The sequence below is a fragment of the Notolabrus celidotus genome, chromosome 8, assembly GCF_009762535.1.
Source record: "Notolabrus celidotus isolate fNotCel1 chromosome 8, fNotCel1.pri, whole genome shotgun sequence".
NCBI lineage: Eukaryota > Metazoa > Chordata > Actinopteri > Labriformes > Labridae > Notolabrus > Notolabrus celidotus.
Window position 1 is genome coordinate 397,265 of NC_048279.1, and position 27,124 is coordinate 424,388.

A 27,124-nucleotide genomic window follows, 5' to 3' on the forward strand; every position below is an offset into this window, starting at 1 on the left:
TAGACGGCCTGTGAACGCTTCTGTTTATCCTAACCTGTTAACTTCAGATGATCCACGTTCATGAGTCTACTGAGATTAACCTTAGGCGTTTTTGGACCAGAGGGACTTTACCCCTGAACTATGTGCGTTTCGACGGTGGACCCAGGGTCTAAATTTAGTTAAGGGGTAGATAATCTCCCCCTAAAAAGCCCCTGCTAGGAGGGTAGTACTTTTCAGAGGTCCCGGGACTTTCGGGGGGCAGGGCCTGCAATGCTGAACGTGTCTGATTGGTAGATTAACCTCAGTGTTTTTATTTCTCCCTCCGTCCACAATAACATCACACACATCTGTGATTCTCTTGATTTCTCTTTCTTTCATTAGTTTTGATTTGTTCTATCTTTTTTGTATGTGTGTGTACTTTTCAAAAGAAGAAGCTGTGATTCTCTTGATTTAGCAGCTTGTAACAGTAGTCTTCTCTCAGCCCACCCTGAATCAGTCTCTCCCGGTGTTACGGTTTTAAAAGTGACCCTGTAAACTGGAGACCTTCAGCTGAACGTGTCAGTGTGTGTGGAGTTTACACAGCTGTTGAAACACAGAGGGAGTTCCTGGGAATGCAAACTAGTTTAGTTTTTATTAAGATTTCAAAATATCCTCATCAGATATTTAATGATGGTCTAAAGACGTTTATGAGGGATGCATCCGGCTGAGAGTCTCCAGTTAACAGGGTCGCTATTTAAAACCAAAACACCGGCCGATTTCTGCCTGTCCAAAAGGTCCCTGGTTCCTGGAGAAAGTTCCTGAAGTCTAAAAGCCTGTTCGGTGTGAGAACCCCTCCTTTCTTGCAGGAAGCAGTTGTCAGCTCCACCTGTTTCTGTTTTAAGGTCTCACGGTCTTTGTAGAACTCCCCTCTTGAAATATCTCCTTGAGCATCTTTTGTGACCCTCCTTTCCCTGGGTGTAAACGACTCCTCACCATAGACTGTATAAATAATGGACGTAGTCTACGTAATGTCACCCATCTGTTCCTGAGCGCGGTTTTGAAGCAAATCGTCTGCAGCAGCCATATTGGAAATGCTGAACTCAACCAAACTTAGTGTGAGGTAAAGAGGCAGAGTGTGAGCCTCCTAGCCAACAGCTATGTGTTCCCGTCCGTGAGTCGAGTCAGTCATGTCCTTATTTGGGCAAAAACTCGTAATCTTAATATCTTCTGAACCGTCACGTTAGAAATAAATTCACCCCCGTACAGTGTGTGCTGATAGAGAGAAGAGCTACGTAGAGCCAAGCTGTTTTCTGACCCAGTGTGTAAACATGTTTATTTCTGCTGTAAAGATCTTCTCTTTGAATGGGTGTGTATGTGGTTTCTGGTGTTTCTGCAGCCAGCCTCTAGTGGACGCCCAATGAATTACAGTTTATAACACTTCTGCATGGTCTTCATATTTTGAGACTGGAGGTTGCCGTTTGGTGCAAAAGACTCCTCATACATGCCTACCTCCTGCTTTAGTGGCACTAGCCACGCCCCATACAACGTCACCGCACTCTATATATTGCGCAACAGAGGAAGGGCAGTGCTCCTCCTCCCTGCACGTTAGTTTGAGCAAGCAGGGCCAGCATTCATCCAGCGTTAGCTGAAAGTGCAGCATTCCCGTGTAGCCTCGGAGAGAGAGAGAGAGAGAGAGAGAGATGTTTTCCTGCAGAGCGGCCTGGCAGAGGTGTGGGCCTTTGGCACGGAGAGCAGCCAACAGACTGCCCCGGGATGGTGAGTCTCATCAGACAGACAGGGGCATTCAAACAGAGTAAAGCCTGATGTTAGTCCTGTCCCCTGCTCTCTGTGATCCTGTGTGAGAGGGTTTGTGTGTTCCTTGTGTCGCGTGCGGACCGCGCAGTGCGCGCGGTGGAATAGTACACTGTGTCCTCCTCGTGCGGGTCTCTGCAGAGCCGCATCCTCAGACCGGAGTCTGGTCGAGGCTGGTTCATGGCTGCCCCGGCATGTGAAGGTCACCTCATGTAGTGCAGTGTGGCTCCTCGTATTTAAATGATGATGTTCTGGAGAGGAGGTCTGACCTGGTCCAGGTGGATGTGTCCTGGTTTAAGTATTTCATAATGCTGGTTATCAAACAGGTCTGGGTCTGGGCTTTAAGCCGACTGTCAGAGCAGATTGCTGCCAGCTTGTTACCCTCTTTAAATGGACCTCATCCCTGTGTAACCCGGTCTACCCTGATCCACATCATCAATAACGCTGGGCTCTGTGTCCTCTCTGTGAGTTCTTTCAGATGAATATTTGATTTAAACATGATAATCCGGATCAGATTCTGGTCTTTGTGACCTTCAGCTGGGGGGAGGTATGGAAACATGGTTGCCTCTGTCCGTCACGTGGTGCATGTGTGTGACGATGTATAGAGTGCATACCAGAGGCACGAGCCGTATGTATGCACGAGCCGTGTCACCTCCACAGCTGTTGAACTGAGGCCACGAGACCTCTGTGGACTCAGCGTCTCTCATGACGTCAGTTTACGTAACTTTGGATGACGTAAAGTACAATAAACCTCCTCGTGTCAGAGAAACTACAGGTGACTTTCTCTCCTGTCACCTGTCTGCATCCCTGTGGAGCATCACCCCGAAAACCCACAGGATGCGGCTTTGCTCCGTCCGACGGCGCGCGCCCTACTCCATAGGACGCGTGTTTGGAGCGTAGCTCCAGCTCAGAGCTGCCAGGATCAGCTGGGTCCAGCATAGAGAGAACTACATACAAACAACAGGTCACAGAGCCTTACAGAGATGTTGAATCATTTGGAGAGTATTCTGTTATTTTGTGCTTCTATCATCACTGAGTATGCTGCAGAACTGTAGAGTTTAGTTTCTGCAGGTTTAGTTTAATATGAATAATTCTGCTGTTCTTTGTTGTCCTGTTACCTTCTGACACAGTGATCCTCTTAAAGTCCTGTTACCTTCTGACACAGTGATCATCTTAAAGTCCTGTTACCTTCTGACACAGTGATCATCTTAAAGTCCTGTTACCTTCTGACTCAGCTATCATCTTAAAGTCCTGTTACCTTCTGACACACTGATCATCTTAAAGTCCTGTTACCTTCTGACACAGTGATCATCTTAAAGTCCTGTTACCTTCTGACACAGTGAACATCTTAAAGTCCTGTTACCTTCTGACACAGTGAACATCTTAAAGTCCTGTTACCTTCTGACACAGTGATTATCTTAAAGCCCTGTTACCTTCTGACACAGTGATCATCTTAAAGTCCTGTTACCTTCTGACACAGTGATCATCTTAAAGTCCTGTTACCTTCTGACACAGTGATCATCTTAAAGTCCTGTTACCTTCAGACACAGTGATCATCTTAAAGTCCTGTTACCTTCTGACACAGTGATCATCTTAAAGTCCTGTTGTAGTCGACCTGGATCACAGATATGTGGCTGTTTGTATCTTACATCCATAATCGATGAGTATTTCTGATCTATACAATTTCTAAACGGTATGGAGTCCGTATATGATGTTTTATTTCTAGATTGGCGGATGTTGCATGCGATCCACGTGACTCACTTCCTGTCCAGGTCGTTCTTTTCTGTGCAGATTGACGCGTGCTGGGTGCGGGCTCTGTCGAAAATAGACTCAAAGCGTATCTTTAGTGGAGCAGCGCGGGGGCATGCTCCCAAGACAGAGCTGAGACGCGCCGCGGCGCTCCCTGTGGACCCTAGAGCGTTGACTAGAATGGGAACAGACGGGCACGTTGCAGCCGATACGTTCCAAGACGTCACTTCTACATGTCTGCTTTCCCAGCAGCAGTAGCGCAAATTTTCCCTCACAATAACAACGATGACGGACAACGTAGCATGCTTGCTGGTGTTTTCGTAATCACATGAGGTCCAGAATCAATCAATCAATCTTTATTTGTATAGCGCCAAATCACAACAAACATTATCTGAAGACTCTTTTACAAACAGAGCAGGTCTAGACCACTCTATGTCAAATTATGAACAGAGACCCAACACCAAGACAGGATAAGACTCAGTCTGACCCCACCTTAATCCACCATGAGCATTGTACCTCACAGTATTTAGCTAGTTACAGTGGAGAGGATAAACTTCCTTTAACAGGCAGAAACCTCGAGCAGAACCAGACTCGTGTTAGACAGCCATCTGCCTCGACCGAGGGTCTGGGTTCGGTCTGGAAAGAGGGATAGAGGAGAATAAGAGAGAGAGGGAGAGGTGATAGTGATGAGACGAGTAGTAGTAGCTGTTGCCGCTGGAGTCCAGCACGTCCGTGTCAGCTGGAGTCTGGAACGTCCACAGCAGGAGGACGTCTACGGCAGCTCAGAGGAACCTGAATAGATCTTATCCTGCTACTCCAACCATTAGCTTCGTCTTTGGTGTTTTTTCGCTGCAGGAAAATGGCGGAAACTCGTTGCGTTTGTCTTTTCAGTCACCGCAACCCAAGTGTAGCAGTCGTAACACTTCATGGCACACGTCCAGGAAAACCTGCATGCTATCAAATCCTGGCCTTCTGTCCCTGATGTCCAGGCTGCTCCCTCTTCATCGGTCCTCCTTTAGGAAACACCTTTCTGACTTCTGTTTCCAGACTCAAAGCCCGAGCCTGAAATAAAATGGGAGCATGACATGCCCAGCTCTACTGGGAGCCTCTAAAGAGCTTACACCAGAGAGACGTCCACTCTGTGCCCAGACCCAGGCCGTGATGAGACCTGTACTGGTGATCTCACAGCCGTGTCCTCTCCTGTGGTCCGGCCTAACAAGAGGAGGGTATCACTCTCTAATCCGAGACTTCTTGACCTTCGCTCTGTCCGCTGGTCATGAAATATCACCACCTTATCCCCCCAACTCAACAACACTTGATCCGATTAGCCAGTATAAATAACAAGGCTGCAGGGAGCCGGGTGTAAGCCCTGAACTCTGGATTAGCTCCTGAGAATATGTAGAGTGTCCTAGTCTTAGCACTGGACTTGACAAAGGAGAATCCAAACACCTCTGTTCTTTATTTTAAAGGTTTATGTTTGATGTTTCAGTCCCGTCATCAGTGAGCAGCAGGCTCCAACAGTCTGAGGTGCTCCAGTAGATTTCTTTGGCCTGCTGTTGTAACACAGCGGTAACCTCCAGCCGAGAGAGAAACGAAGCCAATGCAGAAGTGTTAAAAACTGCAGTTCATACTGTCAACTTGGAAACCACATACACACCCATTCAAAAAGCTGATCTTTACAGCAGAAATAAACATGTTTACAGCCTGGTTAAAAAAACAAGTGTAGTCTGGATAGCTCGTTTCTCAATCAGCACATACTGTACGGGATGAGTTTATTTATAACGCAACAATTTCGAAGATATTTAGATTACAAGAGGCACAGCTGACTTGATTGACAGGCGGGGACGCTCTCTCACACTAGCTCCACAGCAGTTAGGTAGAGTTCAGTATTTCAAATTTGGCACCCCCCCAATGATTGTCTTCAAAACAGCGCTTCAGGAACAGATGGGTGATGTCACAGATACTATGTCCATTATTTATACAGTCTATGGTTTTAACACAGCTGCAATGTCATCTTTGGGGGTAATTGAATGTGGTCTTAGTGAGTCCAACAACAGAAGTGTTTGGTTTAACTGCTGTCTGCTGAATAATATCCCTGCAGACTGAGACCTTCAGATTCAGTGGGAGAAGCAGGTTGAAATCAGAAACAGCGATTACTCTTGAGACTGTCTCCACAGCCCAGGGAACCCCATGAGGCTCCATATGAAAGTCTTTATTTACAGCAGAGTTTAACATGTTTAATGTAGGGATGGGCAATGATTTTTGAACATTTCAATATTCATTCACTTATTAAAAATCGAAGAGTTACTTTGAATATTTTCTCATTTTAAAAGTAGCATTTTTCATCATTTCTCCTGGTGCCTGGTTGTAATACAGTATTCCCGCCAGATGGTGGCTATAGAGCGTCTTAAGGCTGTTTGCTAACTGCATTAAGTGACAGAAGAAGAAGAAAGCTAACTGTATTAATTATTGTTATTCGAATAATTGTTGAATAGATGCCAATGGTTATTGAATAGTATTTGGCTTGAAATGCCCATCCCTAGTTTAATGTGTAGATGGATGTGGTCTGTTTACTTCATGTCTTTATTTCTGACCACTGACTCTGAGAGTAGGTTTGGGTGACCCTGTCCTGAGGGCTCTGTATGAGAAGGACTGTGGCAGGTTTAACTGACAGGTGGGGGTGTCGTATCTGTTAGTCAGAGATAGAAGCTGTGGCTCCTTTGTGTTTGCGTGTTCATGATTAGCTGGAGTCTGAATTTACAATATTGTGACCTCTTTCATCAGGCTTCATGCTTTGTGACAAATATGTAGTCAGATCTAGCAATGTGTGAAATGATTAAACATGGTCACCCTTGCAGAAAGTTTAATCTGTTTAACAAAAGATCAGTATTTTTAGTGTTGCCAGTCATTTTTAATGTCCTTGCAGGAGTTCAGCCTCCCTCCACTAGCTGGAGCTGGAGTTCAGCCTCCCTCCACTAGCTGGAGCTGGAGTTCAGCCTCCCTCCACTAGCTGGAGCTGGAGTTCAGCCTCCCTCCACTAGCTGGAGCTGTAGCTCTGGTTAATGTCTGCTGCCTGTTCTCTGCAGCTCTACTACCTGGATGTAAAGGAGCACAGGTGATTATGTCATCTGGTAGCAAGGCGTGGTTTGTCAGTATGTTGATCTAGTAAATGGAGAGGAACGAGGAACCAGCACAGGCATGAGGACCTGAAGGAGGACAGAAGGCTGCTGGAGCTAGCTCTGCTAGTGTTAGACTTGCGCTGTGAGCTGATCTGGCATCATTCACCTGCAGACTCTGTGATCCTGTGTGTAGCTGTGGTAAATAGGTGTCTTCTCTTCTTCTCTACCTCCATTTAAACAAATGTGACTTGATTTCCTTCAGAACTCCCCGCTCAGATCCCAGCTCACATTTGAAACGAAAGACGTCACAGGTCAGGGCAGCAGCTCCTGAGTTCTGAAGAGTGAATGTTTCCTCTCAGTGGAGTCTGGTGGTTTTGCAGAGAGTGATCCAACAGGTTTTTCTGGTTTAAAAAAGTATCTTCTACTTTAAAAATGTTTACTTTTTCAAGAGATTTCATGGTAATGTTTACAGACCCTTACAGTGAGGATCAGAACCTGTCACACCGGGCACGCTGTTCTTAAAGATTACACCATGTTTCACTGCTGCTGTTAATCTGAGGCCTTCAAGATCAAAGAGTCTAAAATACCAGAATGAACCTTTAACATGAACATTTATTCAGGAAAGCAAGGTCCAATTCATTAATTCTGATAAAATACTCAAACGGAGCGGTCATGGTTTGAACACCAATCTTTGACTGAAGGCAGCGAAGCTTCAGTTTAAAACCCACAGAGAGAGGGACTTTATTGATCCCTCACTGGGTCACCTGAGACAACAGCAGGACATCCAGGCCCCACACATATTATACAGTCAAAATATCAATATAGTAAATGTATATGAGAACAATGAATACTTAAGAATATACAGATCAAAACTAGATTAGAATAAACCAATATGAGAGAAGCATCCTGAAGTTATCAATATATTACACAGTGAAAAACTTAACTTAGAATAGATTTATAAAAGAGAAACGCTTTGCAGTGAGGGAAACTGGTTTAGATTTAATTACATTGTTAATGTTTTAAAGCTCCAGTGAAATGGACTGAGGTGATCTCTGACGCCTCTGTACGTTCACACAAGAGAACAGACCATGTTCATGAAGACTGGTCACTGGAGCCACTGCTGCAGAGTGGGCTCAGACGGGAGCTTTGAGGAAGTCTAACATGTTTTCTTTATTGCTCAGAGTTAAAGGAGTTTTTTTGTGAAGTAAGTTTTCCCATACCAGACTCTGAATGATGCTCACCTCCTGCTGTGGTGTTAGAAGTCTAGTGTGTGCAGAGTGTCGGGTTTCTGGAGTTTGGTTTCATTTTTCCTTATGCAGCTGAATGATCTGCCAAACAGGAACCACTGTGCTGAGCTGAAACCAAAGATTCCTGACATAGGGAAGAAAAGGTTTGATATCTGAGACTTTCAAACTCTCCCTCGTTTTATTGCAGCACAGGCCTTACTGCAGTGAAGCTCCTGGCTGTTAGACATGCTGGCACAACAAACAAATTCAAGCTGTCTTTAATTTTGAGGGTGTGAAGTGCATCACCTCACAGGCCCCGAAACAAGCTCTGACAAGCACTGACGGTTTGTCAGTCTGAATCTTCCCTGTTGGATCAAGCCTACGAGGGACAGCCGAGCGCCTGAAGGTCCCCAACCTCTCCCTCACTGACGGAGCTGCAGACTTTGGGCTTGTGCAGCTCTCAGTTCCTGCCTGTAGGATCTTTTTAAAGGTGCTCTGAGTCACAAACAAGGAGGCAGTGCAGTCAGTGTGAAAGCAGAGTTCAGTTTGTAGATTTTAAAAGTCGAGTACACGTCCCGTAATGTTGTGTATCTTTCACATGTTTATCAATACTATGATTACTGACAAATCGATGAGCAGAGTGAGAAGGATCTAACGTGTGACCTTTGACCCCTTCCAGCTGTGCAGCGGCGGCAGATGTCATCGATACCCGGTGGCTCTGGGGAGAACATCGTGTATGCCCTGCTGTGTGGAGGAGCCTTTGCAGGCGCTATCTCATATGTAAGTAGTGAGTTTAAGATACAAACATGCTCCATGCTGGCTCTACAGTGACGTCATCACTGTTACAGCAGGCCGGATTAATATCAACATCAAACACACAGGAAGGACCAAACTCCACCAACCTTTATAAAGAAAGACGTTCTACTGCCGTCATGTGAGACGTCTCAGTTCAGGATGTCAAGAAGTAATCAAGTATAGATTAATTTAAGAACTTACTCAAACACATTTTTTTGTTTGTATTTTCTATCATGTGGAACAAACATCATGGTAAATGGACTTGTACTTAAATAACGCTTTTTCTAGTTTTTCTGACCACTCAAAGCGCTTTTACACTACTCGTCATATTCACCCATTCATACCCATTCTCTCACTGATGGTAGAGGCTGCTATTTAGTAAGGGACCATCAGTGTTAGCTGACGACCGACTCTACCCACTGAGCCACAGCCGCCCCATGAGACGTGGCACCATATTTGGTTCAGCTATCAGGGAGGTGTTTGAAGTTTAAAGCATGTTTGGATGTGAATCAGCTGACTGAAGGTGTTGCTCATAGCGGAGAGGCTCAACTGGAGGCTGCAGCTGAGTGACAGGTCTCCATGAGTGCTTTTTTTTTCTCCGCTGCTGGACTGCTAATGACCCTGTCCTGCTCCGGACTGACACCTGACCACGTTCACATGCTTATTTTTCTCAATAAGAACGAGTAGACAGAAAACTGAACACTTAGAGTCTGAAATCCGTTTCTGTTCAGTTCCCTTGTTGAAGTAATCCACATGTTGAAGTCTGAGCCTTCACTTTTATGACTGTATGTCTGCAGAGATTCTGAACCTGCTCCACATGTTGATATTCAGCGTGTTTAACATTTTGAGCACCTCAATATGATCCATAGATATTCAGTACTGTCAGTTATATACATTGTGTCTTGGGAAAATTTGATTCAGGGGAAAATACTCATTTGGTATTATTTATGACTGAAAACGTTTACGTTTATTTTTTTTAATGATTAATCGATAACTGAACAATTCCAAAGATTGATCACGAAAAATACTTGAAATTTTCATCCCTAGTCTCAACCAATCAGAAGAGACCTTTTAATGTGGTTTGTTGATCTGGGTCTTTGAGACAAAGAGCTTCTGCTCGCGTCAGAATTACACATGTGAACTTTAGGAGAACAGTAGCAGCAGGTGAGCAGGATGAAATGTGTGGCTAGTTTTTATTTCAGCAGCTTCTAGGGATATCTGTTTTAAGTATTCTCTGTGATCCATCTTTGGAATTCTTTTATATATATATATATATATATATATATATATATATATATATATATATATATATATATATATAATTTTCATGGAGACACATTGGTGAATATGGTGACATAAATATCCATAGTGTAGTCAAATTTAGACTTCAAAGGAACATTTAGGGTGCTGGTGGAACTTACCAAAACACCATGAGACCATCAACAGAAACCTCCCAAAAAACTCAAATAGTTTAAAAGAGTAATGTCCGGTCACACCAGACACGAATGACCGCGCTATTCGTACATGTACACAAGTGCTCAAGACACAAATATTCGCAAGAGGGAGGGGGGGTTCTCCCACTACACTAGTCTGTTGTTATTGAACAAGATTGAGCTCGCGGACATTGAATGGGGAAGACGGTTATGCTAAAGGGGGTGGAGCTAACATGTCTGCAACAACAACCGATAAGTGACAGACAAAGTTTTTCACAACTCAGCAGATAATCGTCCTCCCTCTCTGTCCTCACAGTGAGCTCCTGTTTATTCCTGATCCCATAAAAACAGGTAGAGTCACAGAGTTCAGGGAAGCTGCACAGAGATACAATCAAAGTGTCCCATATATAATCCAGATGAGGGAATCTCCACTGGTCCATACATCTCGCGTCAGCCGGGTGATCTGCACTGATTCGCTGGAGTTCAGATATTTCAACTCTTGTGAATCAGGTGACGTGAATGACACGCGAATTGCGCCATTTGCGTTGCCAGACCACTACTCGTGTCTATTCGCGTCTCTACACTGACCTAATGTAATTCATTCGCGCAAATGATTTTATCGGCATGTGAACGTGGTCAGGTGTCAGCCGGGAGAGCAACCGGGTCATGATCAATCTGGCGGTGGAGAATCAAAGCGCTCGTGGAGACCTGTCACTCAGCCGCAGCCCCTAGCTGAACGTCTCTACTGTGAGCAACACCTTCAGTCAGCTGATTCACATCAGAACATGCTTTAAACTTGAAACACCTCCCTGATAGCTGAACCAAATATGAGACCACATGATGTTTGATCCACGTGTTAGAAAATACAAAGAAAAAGTGTTTGAGTAAGTTCTTAAAAATCAATTAATCCATACTGGATTAGGTGTTGACATCCCTAGAAGCTACGTTTGTAAGAAAGTGTTAAAGCAAACAATGCTGACCTCTTTAATCAAGACATCCATTAGAGTCCTGTTACTGTGCAGGTGTGTGACCCCACCTCAAGTGATCTGTCATCAAGTCTGTCGTTGGTTTGAGGAATCAGAAACATTCAGGTTCTCCCCTCTCCCTCAGGTATACAGCACAGTGTCCTCAGACAGCGCCAGGTTCAATGAGCGTGTAGCAGAAATCAAAGCCAGACCCAAGACGGAGTGGGTCCCCAAACCATGGCCCCCAAAGAGTAAGTACTCCTCCCCTCAGCTTTCCCTCACATATTTACTTTGCTTCATGTCAGAGGATGAAGTCTCTGTTACAGTTTGTAGAGTTAGAGTTTGAACACACACACACACACACACACACACACACACACACACACACACACACACACACACACACACACACACACACACACACACACACACACACACACACACACACACACACACACACACACACACACACACACACACACACACAGTTCTCCTGTCTGTATGTCTCAGTGCTGCCCAGGTGCTCAGGTTAGACTGGCTCAGGTTAGACCAGATCTCTTGGTAGCATCAGAACTGTTTTCTTCTCTTTTTAATGTAAATGATAAAGTCCTCTTATGGATGATGTTAATGCTGGTGATGGTCACGTCAACACAGCCTTGAAGTCGACACATGAGACACAAAGGCCCTGTACTGGTCTCACAGCACGGGACAGGGTGAACCCTCCTGAGGCTGAGCTGCAGAGCTCACAGCCTCTCGGAGCTCTAATGCACGCTCTGATACATGAGGACGTGTGAGCAAGCTGAGTTAGTGTTATAGAATGAAACAGTCTGTCAGTTATAGCTGGCCTTTAATTCTTACTGTATCTCTGATGAAAGGATGGATGAGCGCTGTCCTGCTGCAGAGTGGAAGCTTCCTAACAAACTGAGGACTGATCTGAACCTCTCTGTCTTCAGTCATGTGTGTGGAACACAGAGAGAAGCTGCTGAGTGTGTAGACCAGAGCAACATTCAGCTTCTACTAACAAACAGTACACAAGACACTAAATGACATCAAAGTCTCAGTGTGACAAAGAGGATGAGACCAGAGCAGGCTGAGGCAGAGGTTCCTGTCAGATCCTAACATTACTGCCAGTCCCCCTCTGAACCTCACCGCGTCACTGTGTTCTCCTCTGGCTCTGAGCTGGGTCCGACATCAGTGTTTGAGATCTCTGATGGGTGTTTGTTCTGGGTCACTCTTCACTGCCCCGCTCTGTTGAGGAGAGATCAGATTGTTTATTTGATTCAGTGGAGTGTAGAGAGAGGAGTAAACAGTGTGTGGATAACATCAGCAGCAGCACACTCTCTGCGGACTCTAGGGACTCCCTCCCTCCATCATCAGAGTAGGGCCTAAATAACCAAAACATCGTAATGAATTTTAAAAAAGGAGGTTTGTAAGAGAGGAGTAGATCTTAAATATGTATTCCAACCTTTTAGAGTTCTACATCTGAGACACTATAGCATTTATCATGATGAAGCAGATCCTCTCTGCACGGGTTATTACACAGAACTTCAAGCCACACAGCGTCTACAGTGACCGACACTATACACACGACCCCCAAACAGGGTGTAGAGATCCTACCTTTGTGTGTGTGTGCATGTTTGTGTGTGCGTTTTGGGTGAGCGTGTGTGTGAGTTTGTGTGTGCGTTTGGGTGTGAACGTGTGTGCTTTTGGGTAAGCGTGTGTGCGTTTGGGGGTGAGCGTGTGTTTTTGGGTGAGCGTGTGTGTGAGTCTGTGTGTGAACGTGTGTGCTTTTGGGTGAACATGTGCGTGAGTGTGAGTTTGTGCGTGTGTTTGGGTGTGAGCGTGTGAGCGTGTGTGTGAGTTTGTGTGTGCAAGTCTCTGTGCGTTTGTGTGTGAGCATGTGTCAGTTTGTGTGTGAGTGATTTTGTGTGAGTGTGTTTGTGTGTGTGTGTGTTTGGGTGAGTATGAGTTTGGGTGTGAGCATGTGTGCATGTGTGCTTTTAGGTGAGGGTGTGCTTGAGCGTGTGAGTGTGTTTGTACGTTTGTGTGTGTGTAGGTGTGTTTGGCTGAGTGTGTCTCTGATTGTGTGTGGGTGAGCAGGTGTTTGTGCGTGCGTGCGTCACAATAAGCATGAATAATAAACCTGCTACAGGCTCAGTTGGAGCATGTGTGTTTTACAAAGTTTAAAGAGTGAAATGTAAATAAGGTCATTGAATGTGTCTGAAACATGAAGGTTTATTTCCCCTCCTGATGACTCGTCGTTCCCTCCTCACTGAATGTTTCTTCCTGCTGTGGTGTCTGTCGTGTCTGTTTGTTGATGTGATACTGACTGTGATGTTTTCTGATGTTTGTTTGCAGGAGATGAAGAAGAAGAAGAAGAAGAGGGTGAGTCATCACAGATTATCATGCTCTCTGTCATTCATCATCACTGCCTGTCTCTGGACTCCCTGAGATGTTTACCTGCGTTCAGGGAGATGTTGTGATGAGTTTGATTGTGCTATAATAACCCCACTTCTTAAATCTGGTGTGTGTGCACTGAGAGATCAGAACCTCACTAATCTCGGTTTTTAACACTTAAGCATCAAAACTTACCTCTGCTGGGAGGTGCACTTCATATTAACAAAGAGTTAAACACTTTTACAAAGTTGGTATGGGGTGAAGTTGAGCACATTGAAAATAGTCTCCACATTTAACTTCAACACGTCATAGAAATGTAGTGAATTTTTAAAAGTCACTTTTTAAATCATATTTAGAGGAATATCTGTCATCTTCTTCACATTTAATTTAGTTTTGAAAAATATATTAAGTTAAAATAATTGTTAAATCAAAATGCTAAATATAAATGTTAAATGTTTAATCTAAATGTTGAATTTAAATATAAATGTTAAATATAAATGTTAAGTATAAATCTAAATGTTTAATCGAAACATCAAATTTAATTCTAAATGTTAAATCTAAATCTAAATGTTGCTGTGTGATCCTAATTTTTAGGATCTAATATGCAAATTCAACAGTGACACTTAGTGGAAATACCAAAATAAAAGCTTCATAAAGCGATACAGACTTAGTAATAGGAACTAGCTTGTCCGTACCATAGACTGGGTCAGTTCTGTTCTTATTTTCAGTGTGCACAGTTTTACAAACGGCACCCCATAAGTTGGAGACAAATTTACATTTTGGAAAACATTTTATAAATAAAAATAAACATTGGTAATTAAACATACATTTATTTTGAATTTCCTTCTTTAGTTTGGTTTAACCATTAAGAACAGGTCCATGCTCTTAATCCATCTCAAAGTCACAGTGTTGTCCTCCCTTGTTAAATCCCCTGATCCTCAAAGTTCCTGTATCTGTTGGGCTCCGGTTAGTTGAAGTAAATAAACCTCCTGGTCCTCTTCAACTGAAACTTATGAAGCTAGAACATCTCTGCTGAGGAGGAAAGAAGAGAGTGTAGGTCAAACACAGAACCTGCAGATGTTTGTCTTTAGACCCTGATTCATGAGGATGCTCTGAATCCTCCTGTGGCCTCATGTTTGATTTCAGATAGCCCAGGTCTTAAAGTGCACCCGTCCCTTTAGTTCTGCAGGATTGTTAGTGTGCTCCGAGTGTGTGTAGCGTATTCTTCAGAGAGCATGGCCGAACTTCACCAATCAAACCTGTCGTCTGATATTAAACTCACTCTCACCTCTCCTGGTTTCACCCCACGAGAATCAGTCCTCTCCCTCTGACATCACTCCCTTCTTCTCTCCCTCACTCCTCATGTTGTTGTTTCATGTCTGGTGTTAGCACAGGTAGGCTGGCCTGTTCCAGGAGTCTGCATACATATCTATATATCAGTCAAAGACTGCTCAGCCCCCGTTCAGACAGACTGGTGCCTCTGTGTCTGACCCTCCTCACAGACGCAGCTCATCTCATCCCTCACTGCTTCAGATTCACAGATTAAAATGACTGCTGTGTGAATTTGTCTTGATAAAGGTTAAACACTCTAACTCTCTGTGTCTCTACTCTTTCAGTGTAATGCTAAAGCTAAGGTCCTCTGTGGCCGCTGGGATAATCGTCCTAGAACTGGACTCTTTGGATCTGAACCCCCTCTCTCCTCCTTTCCTCCTCTCCTGTACTGCTAAGAATGAAACAGATTTCACCTTTGACCTCTGGACAGTGTGAGGGATACTCACTCAGTCTGTGCTGCTGCTGCTGCTGCTGTCTTCTTTTGTGTGCTCGTGTTCCTCTGTGATGAAGATGAATGGACTTCTGTCATCACACACACCCTCACAGATCTTTATGATGATGATGATGGACTGTTATTTTGAGCTCTGGGTGTGAGTGTTTCCTGTGGGACAGTTCCAGTCGGTCAACTTAACTTCTGAGCGTCTGTGTTGTGAGCGATGACTCTGTTATCCAAAGAGCTCCGTTAGTGGATTTAGCCACAGTCAAAACTTCACTGCGTGTCTGTGTTTAAGATCTGGACGAAGACTTCATGCAGGTCTGCTGGGTCAGTTAGTCGTTGAGAAGCTGTCTTGGTTTGTTTGAGCGTGTGGTTGGTTTGACTGACAGCTGGGTGTGATGGAGCTGCTTGTTAGGCAGAAAGTTTACGACCTCAGCTCCACCTCTCTGCAAGTTTATAGCTGTGCTGGAAGTCAGGTGGATCTATCTGTGGGAGTTATCCTCCTCAGAAGTCAGTGAGTGAAGTCTGTGTCCATGTTTTATACAGTCTGACTCTGCACCGTAGACCCATCAGGATCATGTTCAGAGTTCACGAATCAAAGGAGGAGTGGGCTCAGGTTATCAGAGACTTTGTTTCCATCAGAGAGAATGCAGGTTTGAGACACTTCAGAAGAAAGGACTTTAATCCACCTCTCAGATGAAGTCCTCTGATCCAGTATCACAGCAGGGGAGCGTAGTGTGTCAGGATTTATCCTGTGGGCAGTAAAATGAGTGGATTACAGTCAGTCCCACAGTTATTAAAACGTTCTCTACAAGCTAACATGTCAGCTAACATGTCAGCTAACATGTCAGCTAACATGTCAGCTAACATGTCAGCTAACGTGTCAGCTAACGTGTCAGCTAACATGTTGGCTGGGGGCCTTTAGTTAGTAAACATCATAATTAGCACAAAGATAAACAACTAGATTACTCCTGGATTAGCATATTACATGACTGCCAGCCACTTGCTGTAATCCTCATCCCCAATCCCTGAGCTCCGGGATCTGCAGGTCCATGTGTGAGCCTGAGTGTGATGAGGAAGAAGGATGTCTGTTTAGCTCCACACATAGTTATTATATTAGCATGCTAAAGGCCATGCTAGCATTTATCCTTCAACAGATGGAATAAAGAGATAGGATGAGGAGGGACCACTTAGGACTATTGAATCCTTTCAAATTAAAAGCATGTTTAAAACCAGAATCTAGATGTTATACAATAAAAAGGCAAAATAAAAGCATCACGAATAACTCCTGTATAAGACATCCCTAAAGCGTGAACATAAACAGGGTTACTTACACTTGTAAATAATAGATAAATCATACGGTGAACCCAGCATCCTGAATCATGAGTTGATGGTAACCTCTGTTTAGCCTGGCTCTTTTACTCTGCAGGTTATTGTTTGGTATTTCTAAATGATGTAACTCACAGAGAGCCTTCAACTGGGAGGAAGAGCCAGAGTGCAAGCTCAAGTGTTTGCATTCAGCTTATTGTTATCACATGCCATCATAGACGCTCAGAGTCACAGTTGACCTTAAGGTCTGTCTCCCATGGCTGTTTTGTGTGTGAGTGTGTGTATGTGTGTTAATGGATAAAGTAGAACAAATGGTGGAAAGTATCTCTGTTAAAGAATAAAGACGCACAACCTCCATGGCTGTCTCAGTGTCTCTCAGACTCCCTCTCAGCTCCAGATTACTGATAGCTTGTAAATGTGATGGTAAGAACAAAGATTCAACTTCACCCTCTCTACCCTGCACCCCCCCCTCTCCCTTCCTCCCCCTCCCTCATGTCTTTGTTGTGCCCCTCCTTGACTTTGAGTTTGCATGCAGCTTGTCTTGTAAACATGTCGCCTCTGGGCCTCTCCGATGATTTATTCACAGAGGCAGCGGTAAGGATTGGAAGCAGCACTTCTGGACTGACCTGCTGTAGAAATGATGAGCTGTTAGTAGCTGTGTTTCCATCCAACCATCCCACTAATTGAGTCGGAGTATAAGGATAGCAGAGACTTATGTGATGGGTATACAAATGTGACATTCTGACCTAAACACAGGAAACAAGACCTCCAGCAACATTACATCTTTACCTTTTACACAGAATTTAACATCCCATAAACTAAAGTGGATCTGTAATATATATCAGTGAAAGGGCTGAACCAGTTTTATGCTAGCTGTCTAGTTTGTAGTTTTTCAAGGATGTAGTCATTGGACTACATTATGTATTTAATGCAACCCTTATTTTGAAGGAGTGTTGAGAAACACTCATTTTTGAGGAAAGAGCTCAAGACGTTTTTAACTTGTAGGATGAAACAGTCAAGAAACAAAGGTCAGCAGCAGCTCAGCTGGCATGAAGAAGTGCAGACACACTTATCTTTAATGTTAACTAGCTTTATTACTACTCTGTCTGCTGGCTCTCGGGAGGAGGGGAGAGTTGTGGATGGATTTGGCTCTCTTAGAAACCTCCTATTGAACCTGGAGAAACTTTAAAAACTGGAGGAATCCCCAGCAGCAGCTCAGCTGGCAGCCCCTCTGGACATCATCTGTCCATCAAGGAGGGGATTTATTTCTTAAAAACATCCTAAACTTTAAAATGTGGTGTAATCCTCACAAAAACTAGCTACCTTTTTAGAATAAGCTAGCAGCAGCTCGGCTAGCCCCTCCTGACGTCCTGCGTCCATCAATAGGAGGAGAAACTGATTTTTCATGTTAAAGAGCTTTTGAAGCACTTTGTCTGTTGGCTCCCTGAAGGAGGAGACTGCTGTGGAAGGATCTGAGTCAGATAAAAACCTCCTAAACTCTAAGAACTGAAGGAGTCATCACAAAAACGATGAGCTACCTAAAGAAAAAGTAGGCTTGTAGCAGCTCTGTTAGCGGCCCCCTCCGATGTCCTCGCCCGTAGAGGTGGCTGAGAGAGACACAGATTTTTAACACAGTCGTGGTTTGTACTACACAACAGGCTGAGTACCTGTGTGTCCTCTCAGGTGAACTGAAACATCGCTCTGTGTGCTGCACTTCAAACATCTTGGATGGAAACCCAGCTACTGAGAGGATCTGACCCAGCTTTAATCATCTGCCTTTTAAACACTGTTAGTTTCATTCCCCTGATGTGTGTTCATGCATCAGAGCTTCACACTGATCGTGTCTGTAGAAGACTCACAGTTTCTTCATCTGTGATCAGTGTGGTTTAACGCAGTGAGTGTAGAGATTACTGGCTGCTTACTGTGACATAAATTAACAAATGACAGAGACATAACTGCTCCAGCTCACACTCGTCCTCTGCTTCTTGTGTTCCAGGTGGAGAGGAGGCTGGAGAAGAAGCTGCCGCTGAGGAGGCTGGTGGCGAGGAAGAGGCTGCTGGAGAGGAAGAGGCTGCTGGAGAGGAAGAAGTGGCTGCAGCTGCTGATGGTGAAGGTGAGGTGGAGACCGTAGCAGAGGAGGTGGAGGAGCTGGTTGCTGAGGCTGCAGAGGTTGTTGCTGAGGTTGCAGAGGAGGTTGCGGAGGCTGCCCAGGAAGTGGAGGCAGTCGCAGAAGAAGTCGCTGAGGCAGCCAAAGCTGTGGAGGAGGCCGCCGAGGCCGTCGCAGAAGCAGCCCGCGAACCAGCCGCTGAACCAGCCGCCGTCGCAGAGGAGCCCGAAAGCAACGGTACGACTTCTCCACCTGAGGACGAGGCCTCTGAGGCCTCTGAGGCCTGAGGTTCACACATTCACTGCAGGGAGCACACTCACTCTGCTAATGCTAAACCACAGCAGGTCTTTCCTTCCTAACAACACTGGTAACAGTTCAACCAACCACTCAGTCACTTCTTAAACCACTAGCTGCTTCTCCTCAGGGTTCTCCTCTCGGTTATCATCCTGTCTTCATAGAGCTGTATATTTCTCTTATTTATTGGAGTGGGAATTCTTTACGTATTGGTGATGTGAGACTTTTCTGGGTTTGCAGAATCTCCATGTATGATGTGTATATTTGTTCAGAATACCATGAGAAGTTAGAAACCAGCAGCTTCATCCTGAGCTCCAGCTGCACACCACAACCAGACATTTCCAGAGTGGCGCTGAGGTCACGCTCATGTGCAGTTATGGGTGAAATAAATGTGATCACACTGTGCATGCAGTCATTATCTGCAGATTGGCCTCCATCAGTTCACTCAAGATTAAACTTCCCTGATAAATGTCATTCAGTTCAATCCACCACACATAAGTAGACCGCTGTAAAACCTCTTTGGACTTTCATAATGCTTGGATCTGACACCGCTGTGTTTCCTTCATATCTGCTATGTTGTTCCACTTTGATCAGAGCAGCTTGCTTCTGTTTATCCTCCGGTAAGATGAGAATGTGTACCAGCTCTGTAATCGCTGCAGTGTGTTATGTTCCTTTATTTCAACTCATGTCAATCAAAGTCAGAGAAACTGTCAAAGAACACATTTACAGAGTGGTTCAGCTCGCCTGTGATCATACTTTTATTTTGCTTATAACTGGATAATGAGCACTGTGAACAACTAACGCTTAATTGATTGAGCCGAGAATAAAGCTTTCCTCAAACTGTCCAGGTTCACTGCAGTCTTTAATTTGTCTGACTTGGTCTCTCCAGCCTCTGATACCAGTTTAACCCACACTTATCTTCCTTAATGCACTTCCTCTTTAACTCCACTGTATGTCATGTCCTCCATGTTTTCATAGACAGTCGTCCTCACTCTCTTTACTCTGTATGAAGCTGCACTGACACATCTTCTTTCAGGCACACCTGCTGTTCTGCACATTGATAAACTTACATGGGGCACACTGTCATTATGATCTCCAGTGAATCTGATTTGTGTTTTAAAGGATACGTAGTCTGCCTAAGAGGCAGGTAAGGAGGCACGACACTGTTACTGCAGCTGTGCTGTGTTTCTCCCATAGACTGTATAGATAATGGAAGTAGTATCTGTTCCTGAGCGCTATTTTGAAGCTAATCGACGGCAGCAGCCATATTGGAAATGTTGAACTCATCCAAACTTACTGTGAGGTAAAGAGGCGGGGCTTGAGCTTCCTAGCCAACAGCTACAGTGTTCCCACCTGTAAGTCAAGTCAGCCACGCCCCTATTTGTGCAAAACTGGTAATCTTAATATCTTCTGAACCGTCGCGTTACAAATAAATTAACCCCATACAGTGTGCGGATAGAGAGATGAGCAACGTAGAGCCAAGCTGTTTTTTGAACCAGGCTGTAAACATGTTTATTTCTGCTGTAAAGATCGTTTTTTTGAATGGGTGTGTACGTGGTTTCCGGTATTTCTGCAGGCAGCCTCTAGTGGACACTTGATTAACTGCAGTTTATAACACTTCCACATGGGCTTCATAGTTTGAGACCGAAGGTTGTAGCCTGGTTTCTCCTAACGTCTGGACGTTGCAGCCTAGCTTAGTTTACATCAGTTAGCTTAGTTTAAAGACGGTTGTTTGTTGCTTCACCATGAAGACAGCTGGAGCAACTGATCGTAGTGAAACCAGGAACATCTGTTTTGTTCTGGGGTCATTGACGTAGGTGGGCCGGCTGTGGCTAAGTGGTAGCCGGTTGTCTCTCAATCAGAAGGTCTGGGGTCTGATCCCTTGTCCCGCTGTCCACATAGTGAAGTGTCCTTGGGCAAGACATTTAACCCTGTATTGCCCCCAGTGCTGTGCCACCAGGGTGTGGATGGAGTAAGTGGGCTCTTTACACAGCAGCCTCTGTCAGCACTAGAGGCATAGCTATAAACACAGTCCTTTAGTTGGTAGAGTAAACTAGGGGTGGTTGGTGTTGGTCGGAGAGATCCGGCACCAAGCTGAGTCCAGCCTGAAGGAGCAGACATCAAACTTGGCACTGATCATCCTTTAAGTAGCTTTTGTGGCTCTAAAGTAAACCCAGACACAGCTCGAATAGAAGGTGAAGAAATAATCTGTGTGCTTTAATCTGATCCCAGACACAACCGTGTTTGGCTTTCTAACACATCTAGAAAGGCAGATATCTGCAGGTCGTATCGTACTAATTCAACTGAGATGATGAGTTCAAGGCAGTGAAAGTGAAACAGTGAAGTCAGAGTGTAAAGACTCGATCAGAGACAACCTTCAGTTTGTGTCTGTCTGAATCTACTCTGTACAGATGTTGCTTAAATGTGGAGTATTCTGAAGTGAGGTTGTGAAGATGCTGAGGTAAATTGATGAGTTTTGTTCCGACTGTAGATGATTAGATTATTTGAAGCAGTACACCTTGTGTCTTGTAATGCATTTTCCACAGTCAGTCTTCTTCCTCTGAAGGTTTACAGTTTTCATTGTCTTGCATGAGAATACTTTTTGTGTGACTGATGTCCGTCGTGGCTCAGAGCAGCTCTCCTCTCAAACTCTTGTTCATCTTAATTTTCTTCAACTACTGGCTGCCGTCTTTGCACCTGCATGAAGTCACAATCCACCTGGTAATTTCCTGGGCACTAGATCCTCTATTCTTGTGGGGTCTTACAATCGCCAAACAAAGTACTTGGTTGACATCCCAAGCTGTTTAAGTTCAATGTGAAATAATGGAGCTTGAGCATTAGTGATGTTTGGATGGCTGGATTTTGTGTTGCAGTATCGCTGGCAGCTGCCTCTACTCTAGAGGTCCTGAAGATAGCCGAAGCACTGGAAGAGTTGGCTCCAGCTGCTGAAGACGTCAAAGAGGAAGGGTCCTCTGCCCCAGTAGACATTGCACCAGAGGCTGAAGAAGCCCCCGCACCAGTAGAGGTCACATCAGAAGAAGCTCCTGCACCAGTAGAGGTTGCACCAGTGGTTGAAGAAGCTCCTGCACCAGGAGAGGTTGCACCAGTGGTTGAAGAAGCTCCTGCACCAGTAGAGGTTGCACCAGTGGTTGAAGAAGCTCCTGCACCGATAGAGGTTGCACCAGTGGAAGTTGTGCCAGAAGAAGCTCCTGCACCAGTGGAGGTTGCACCAGTGGCTGAGGAGACTCCTGCCCCAGTGGAAGTTGCACCAGTGGCTGAAGAGGCTCCTGCACCAGTAGAGGTTGCACCAGTGGCAGAAGAAGCTCCTGCACCAGTAGAAGTTGCACCAGTGGCTGAGGAAGCTCCTGCACCAGTAGAGGTTGCACCAGTGGCTGAGGAAGCTCCTGCACCAGTAGAAGTTGCACCAGTGGCTGAGGAAGCTCCTGCACCAGTAGAAGTTGCACCAGTGGCTGAGGAAGCTCCTGCACCAGTAGAGGTTGCACCAGTGGTTGAAGAAGCTCCAGCCCCAGTAGAAGAGAGCCCTCTACCGGTTGGAGAATCCGTTGCACTTGAGGCACCAGCTCCAGTAGAGCCTGAAGTCCCCTCCGCTCTAGCCGAGGAACCTGTTGACACCCCAATTGCAGAGGAAGTTGCAGCTGCAGCCCCTGTTGCAGAAGCAGCTCCTGTTGCAGCAGCTGCCATCGCTGTGGTGGAAGAGGCCGTTGCAGCCCCTGTGGAGGCTGAAGCTGCAGCCCCTAAGAGAGAGTACTTTGTTGTGGTTCTTGAAGGTGCTCCCAAATCAGAAAATCGGCCCAAGGTGCTGGGAGTGGGGCCCATGACCGGTAGAATCATCGCAGCTCCAGATGAAGATGCCCATTCTTCTGAGGTACCAAACCTTTTTTCAGATTAATAATCCTGGGTACAGCTGTTGAGCATATTCCTCACACTCATAGTCTTTATTATAGAAATAGAGCCTGACGATATGAGATATCTGAGACAACAGAGGGAATGTTTTAGGTTGAGGAGCATTTCGACCAAGAGTTCTGGGGTCTTTTAGCCCGAGAACTACTTTCCCCTGAGCTAAAAGGTTCCTGTGCCCCCATTGTTGTCTGCTTTTCGACCGTGGGCTGAAGTCCTGGGTAGATTGTGTAAATCAGGCCAGTGATGTATGGAGAAAAAAAGTAAATACACTACACCACCAGACCAGTAGAGGGCAGTAAAATAAAGACGAATGCCATTCATCACAGATGACACCATAGAAGCAGACGGACAGGCAGGTATCATTATGAGCAACACAACAGTTAGCCTGTTAGCATGAAGAGACTCAGCTGGTCTGTTTTAGATGGTGCTATATTTCATCACAGATGGATTCACTGAATCAACACGTGAGAGGAGATAAGCACGAGTAGCAAAGACGTTTCAACACGGCTTTAAAATCCTTTTGAACTCAAAAAGCCGTGGCAGAGATCAACCGGTGTTTTGGTTTAAACAGCGACCCTGTTAACTGGAGACTTTCAGCCGGATGCATCCCTCATAAACGTCTTTAGACCATCATTAAATATCTGATGAGGATATTTTGAAATCTTAATAAAAACTAAACTAGTTTGCATTCCCAGGAACTCTCTCTGTGTTTCAACAGCTGTGTAAACTCCACAAGCACTGACACGTTCAGCTGAAGGTCTCCAGTTTACAGGGTCACTTTTAAAACTGTAACACCGGGAGAGACGCATTCACGGTGGGCTGAGAGAAGACTACTGTTACAAGCTGCTAAATCAAGAGAATCACAGCTTCTTCTTTTGAAAAGTACACACACATACAAAAAAAGATAGAACAAATAAAAACTAATGAAAGAAAGAGAAATCAAGAGAATCACAGATGTGTGTGATGTTATTGTGGACGGAGGGAGGAATAAAAACACTGAGGTTAATCTACCAATCAGACACGTTCAGCATTGCAGGCCCTGCCCAACGAGAGTCCTGGGACTTTTGAAATGTACTACCCCCCTAGCAGGGGCTTTTCAGGGGGAAGATTATCAACCCCTGAACTAAATTTAGACCCTGGGTCCACCGGTCGAAACGCACGTAGTTCAGGGGTAAAGTCCCTGTGGTCGAAAAACGCCTCATACTCTGCTACATGTGCTGACAGTGCTGAGAGTAATGTCAGCTCTGAGGTCTGAGTGCCCTCTGTTGGACACAATATGGGGTTACACCATTTCTCAGCCTAAGCAATGTTTCCAGGATAAGAAGTCCTGTAGAAAACAATCAGTGCGGGTCTGGACTGTGCCCTGCTTTATATTCTTTACAAAGACCGGCACAGGTCCAGCAGGGGCATGAAGAAGCTTTAACAGGCAGAGACCTGGAGCAGAGTGATAACAAGGGCTGGTGGTTATCAGTCAGGGCTCTATATAACAGTGTTTAGAGAGAGATGGTTACTAAACAGGTCAATGAGTTTGAACCCTGCTTGTCTTTAACACTCAGGCTCTAAAGGAGATCTAACTTAAATCTTAAACTCTGCTATCCAGGGTAGGCGACGCCTTCTTAGGATGCAAATGCAGTAGTTCCACGTCAGGTACTGAGCCTTTGTTTATTATTGCAGTATAGGCTTCTGATGAGAGCTAAACATCACAGCCACATTGTTAGACTCAGGTTTAAACACTGAGAAGAAGATGAAGATGAAGCATGCATGTGTTTGGAGAAGACCCTCTGCAGTGTAACAGACTCTGTTTGTGTCCTCCTTCACAGTAAACGGCTCCTGAATGAAGACTGTCCTGCAGAAGAAGAGGATGTGCCTTTCTCCCGCTCTGTCCCTCCTCCTCCTCCTCCTCCTCCTCCTCCTCCTCCTCCTCCTCCTCCTCCTCCTCCTCCTCCTCCTCTCACCTATAGAAACACAGCAGGCTGACATGTTTAGATCAACCTCATCCCAACACTTCAGAAGACACTCCGCTCTGACTCAGACTCTGTAGTTTTACACATCCTTTTATAACTTCAATGTTTCACCTCCTGTTTACTGCTGAAGACAAAACTGAGCCACGTGTGCAGTCATCTTTCTCTGTGATTAAAGCTCAACGCCCGATCGCTGCCCAGACACCTGTGATATGAACCTCCAGTGAAACTAACCACCAGCAATCTTTCCAGAACTCAACCTCAGGTTTCTTCTTCTTCTTCGGCTGGAAACTCTCTCTCTCTCTCTGTTCTTGTGATATTTATGCAGAAACACTTTCACTGGCTCGTTCTGTAGTTGTGTCTCTACCTCAGTTTGCCTCGTGTTCTTAGTCTACAATGACCCGTCAGACCTCTCCTTGATGCTTTTAATGTTACAGAAGCCTCTTACTTCAATATGCACGACTTTTAGATGATCAGGAAAACAACTTCTCCAGCAAAACTCTCGTTACTTCCCCTTCATCTGTGCGATCCTTTTAATGGAGAGTTGAGAGAAATAAAGGGAACATGCTCTGCACGGACTCCTGTTGTAAAAATGACAGCACAGAAAGCTGCAATAGAAAAGAAGGAAGTGTTCTGCATTCTGCATTTTCAGAAAAGTAGAGGTTAAAGGTCATCATGATACTGCTGAAGTACCGGGCATCAGAAAATCAGGAAGGTTTTTTTAAGATTTTTTCATTTTGAAACTAAAGTTAAAATGTCAACATTTAAATGTAGAGACTGAAGATCAACTTTAGTTAAAAGAAACATTCTGACTTTATTTATTGTCTTTGTTTCCAGAGAGATCATGCAGACACAATGACTTGCCTTCCTTTGCCCTTCACTTAGACTCAAAGTTTATGTGTAACATCAACAACTTCTCAAAGTCTTGGCCCTTCTACTTTTCTGAATGTGGGGTTATAATGAAGCCAGATATGAAAGCAGCTTCAAAGTCTGACCCCCAGAGAGCCGTGCTCTGAGGTGTTTTCATCCCAACATACAGAGTTCAGTCCCCTTACATCCTCCAGACCGTCAGATGAGTTCACAGTGAACATACGAACACTGGGAACATCCTCCTGATATCCAGCCGCTCAGTGATAACTCAGAGATGTAAAGTTCTTCTGTGAGCTTTACTCTTCCTCCTCGTAGACTCAAAGAAGATGAAAGTGTTTTTAAAAAGTTACATTTCAGCGTCTCCCATCAGAGGACACTTTTCTTTGACTCCTTCCTTCACTGGTAGCGTCTCATGTTTTCGCTCTTGCAGTCACACCCGTGTGGATGTTTTATTTAAAGGCTTGCAGTAAGTTGGACTGCGGTGACGCTGATGTGCCGGTGTGAAAGGAAATGTGTGTCGTCCACCTCTCTCTCTTCCTCTGCTCCTCTCTCTCGTCTTCTCCACGTTGTGTTTCTGTCTTCGTTAGCTCCACATCGCGGTGTGGAAACAGACCTGGGATCAAAGAGGGAATCTGAACACAAGTGTTAGAATGTATTTTAAAAATGGGAAGCTGGTTTAGAATTGACACTCTGTTTCTCCTCGCTGCTCGCAGGCAGGTTTCTGTAATAGGACGTGAGTGAATGCCTCTGACTCGGCACAAACTGTGACTGTGTCAAACATTTCTGTGTCTCCTGTTTTAAAAAATAAAAGAGGAATTAAATGTGATTACATCTCAGGCTTCTTATTGTCATACACTCCGAAAACTCTGAACTGATAACATCAGACGAGATAAAGGAGCAGTCTGTGCAGTCAAGTCACAAACAGACATCAGAAGAGCTTTAATCATCACTGATACAGGATGTAAGGATGAAGGGAAGAGGAAGAAAGGTGTTCACAACACAAATACAACAACATATATATATATATATATGTATATATATATATATATATATATATATATATATATATATATATATAGTATGAAAAGAATGAAGAACATATCAGTGTGTAAAACAGTGAGATCTGATGGGAGAAACTCAATAATTAATTTCCCTTTGTTTCTATTCTTGTCATGAATTACAAACAAACCTATATGTGAGACATTTCTGAAGTCCTCAATGTGTGTCATTTATTTATGGGAAGAAATTAACCATGTTTCATATTTTCAAAAAGTGTGGCTCAATGTTTTATTCTAACTGACTCAAAGTTATTATTCAGTGACGTGTTAGGTAATTCTGGACACATTTCATTAGTTGGACCTCTGCTTTAATCCTGTGATATATCTCAAAAATGTTATACTGAATGTTTCTTAATGTGCGT

General features: G+C 44.6%; 1 protein-coding gene across 8 annotated transcripts; it reads left to right on the forward strand.

The window, feature by feature from the left end:
- The first annotated feature begins 1,515 nt into the window (after positions 1–1,515).
- On the forward strand, positions 1,516–26,530 carry si:ch211-235e9.8 (uncharacterized protein LOC100002196 homolog). Of its 8 annotated transcripts, none has more exons than XM_034690714.1 (9): positions 1,516–1,734; positions 8,544–8,644; positions 11,203–11,308; positions 13,416–13,442; positions 18,548–18,895; positions 21,826–22,838; positions 24,474–24,520; positions 24,694–25,787; positions 25,838–26,530. In XM_034690714.1, the coding sequence occupies exons 1-7, from the start codon at positions 1,659–1,661 to the stop codon at positions 24,507–24,509; spliced, it is 1,707 nt and encodes a 568-aa protein (XP_034546605.1). In that variant the 5' UTR covers positions 1,516–1,658; the 3' UTR covers positions 24,510–24,520; positions 24,694–25,787; positions 25,838–26,530. The 8 variants fall into 8 exon arrangements, 7 of the variants coding, with proteins under 7 accessions (XP_034546605.1, XP_034546608.1, XP_034546607.1 ...); XM_034690717.1 differs by lacking the exon at positions 24,474–24,520 and having other exon boundaries at positions 24,694–24,773; positions 24,804–25,787; XM_034690716.1 differs by lacking the exon at positions 24,474–24,520 and having other exon boundaries at positions 24,694–24,757; positions 24,797–25,787.
- Positions 26,531–27,124: the final 594 nt, after the last annotated feature.

Bases quoted from the DNA above. Each gene is read 5' to 3' on its own strand.
- si:ch211-235e9.8 (XM_034690714.1), top strand. From the start codon at position 1,659: ATGTTTTCCTGCAGAGCGGCCTGGCAGAGGTGTGGGCCTTTGGCACGG. The intron at 1,735-8,543 runs GTGAGTCTCATC...GACCCCTTCCAG, and splicing joins CAACAGACTGCCCCGGGATG to CTGTGCAGCGGCGGCAGATG. The intron at 18,896-21,825 runs GTACGACTTCTC...TTTGTGTTGCAG, and splicing joins AGAGGAGCCCGAAAGCAACG to TATCGCTGGCAGCTGCCTCT.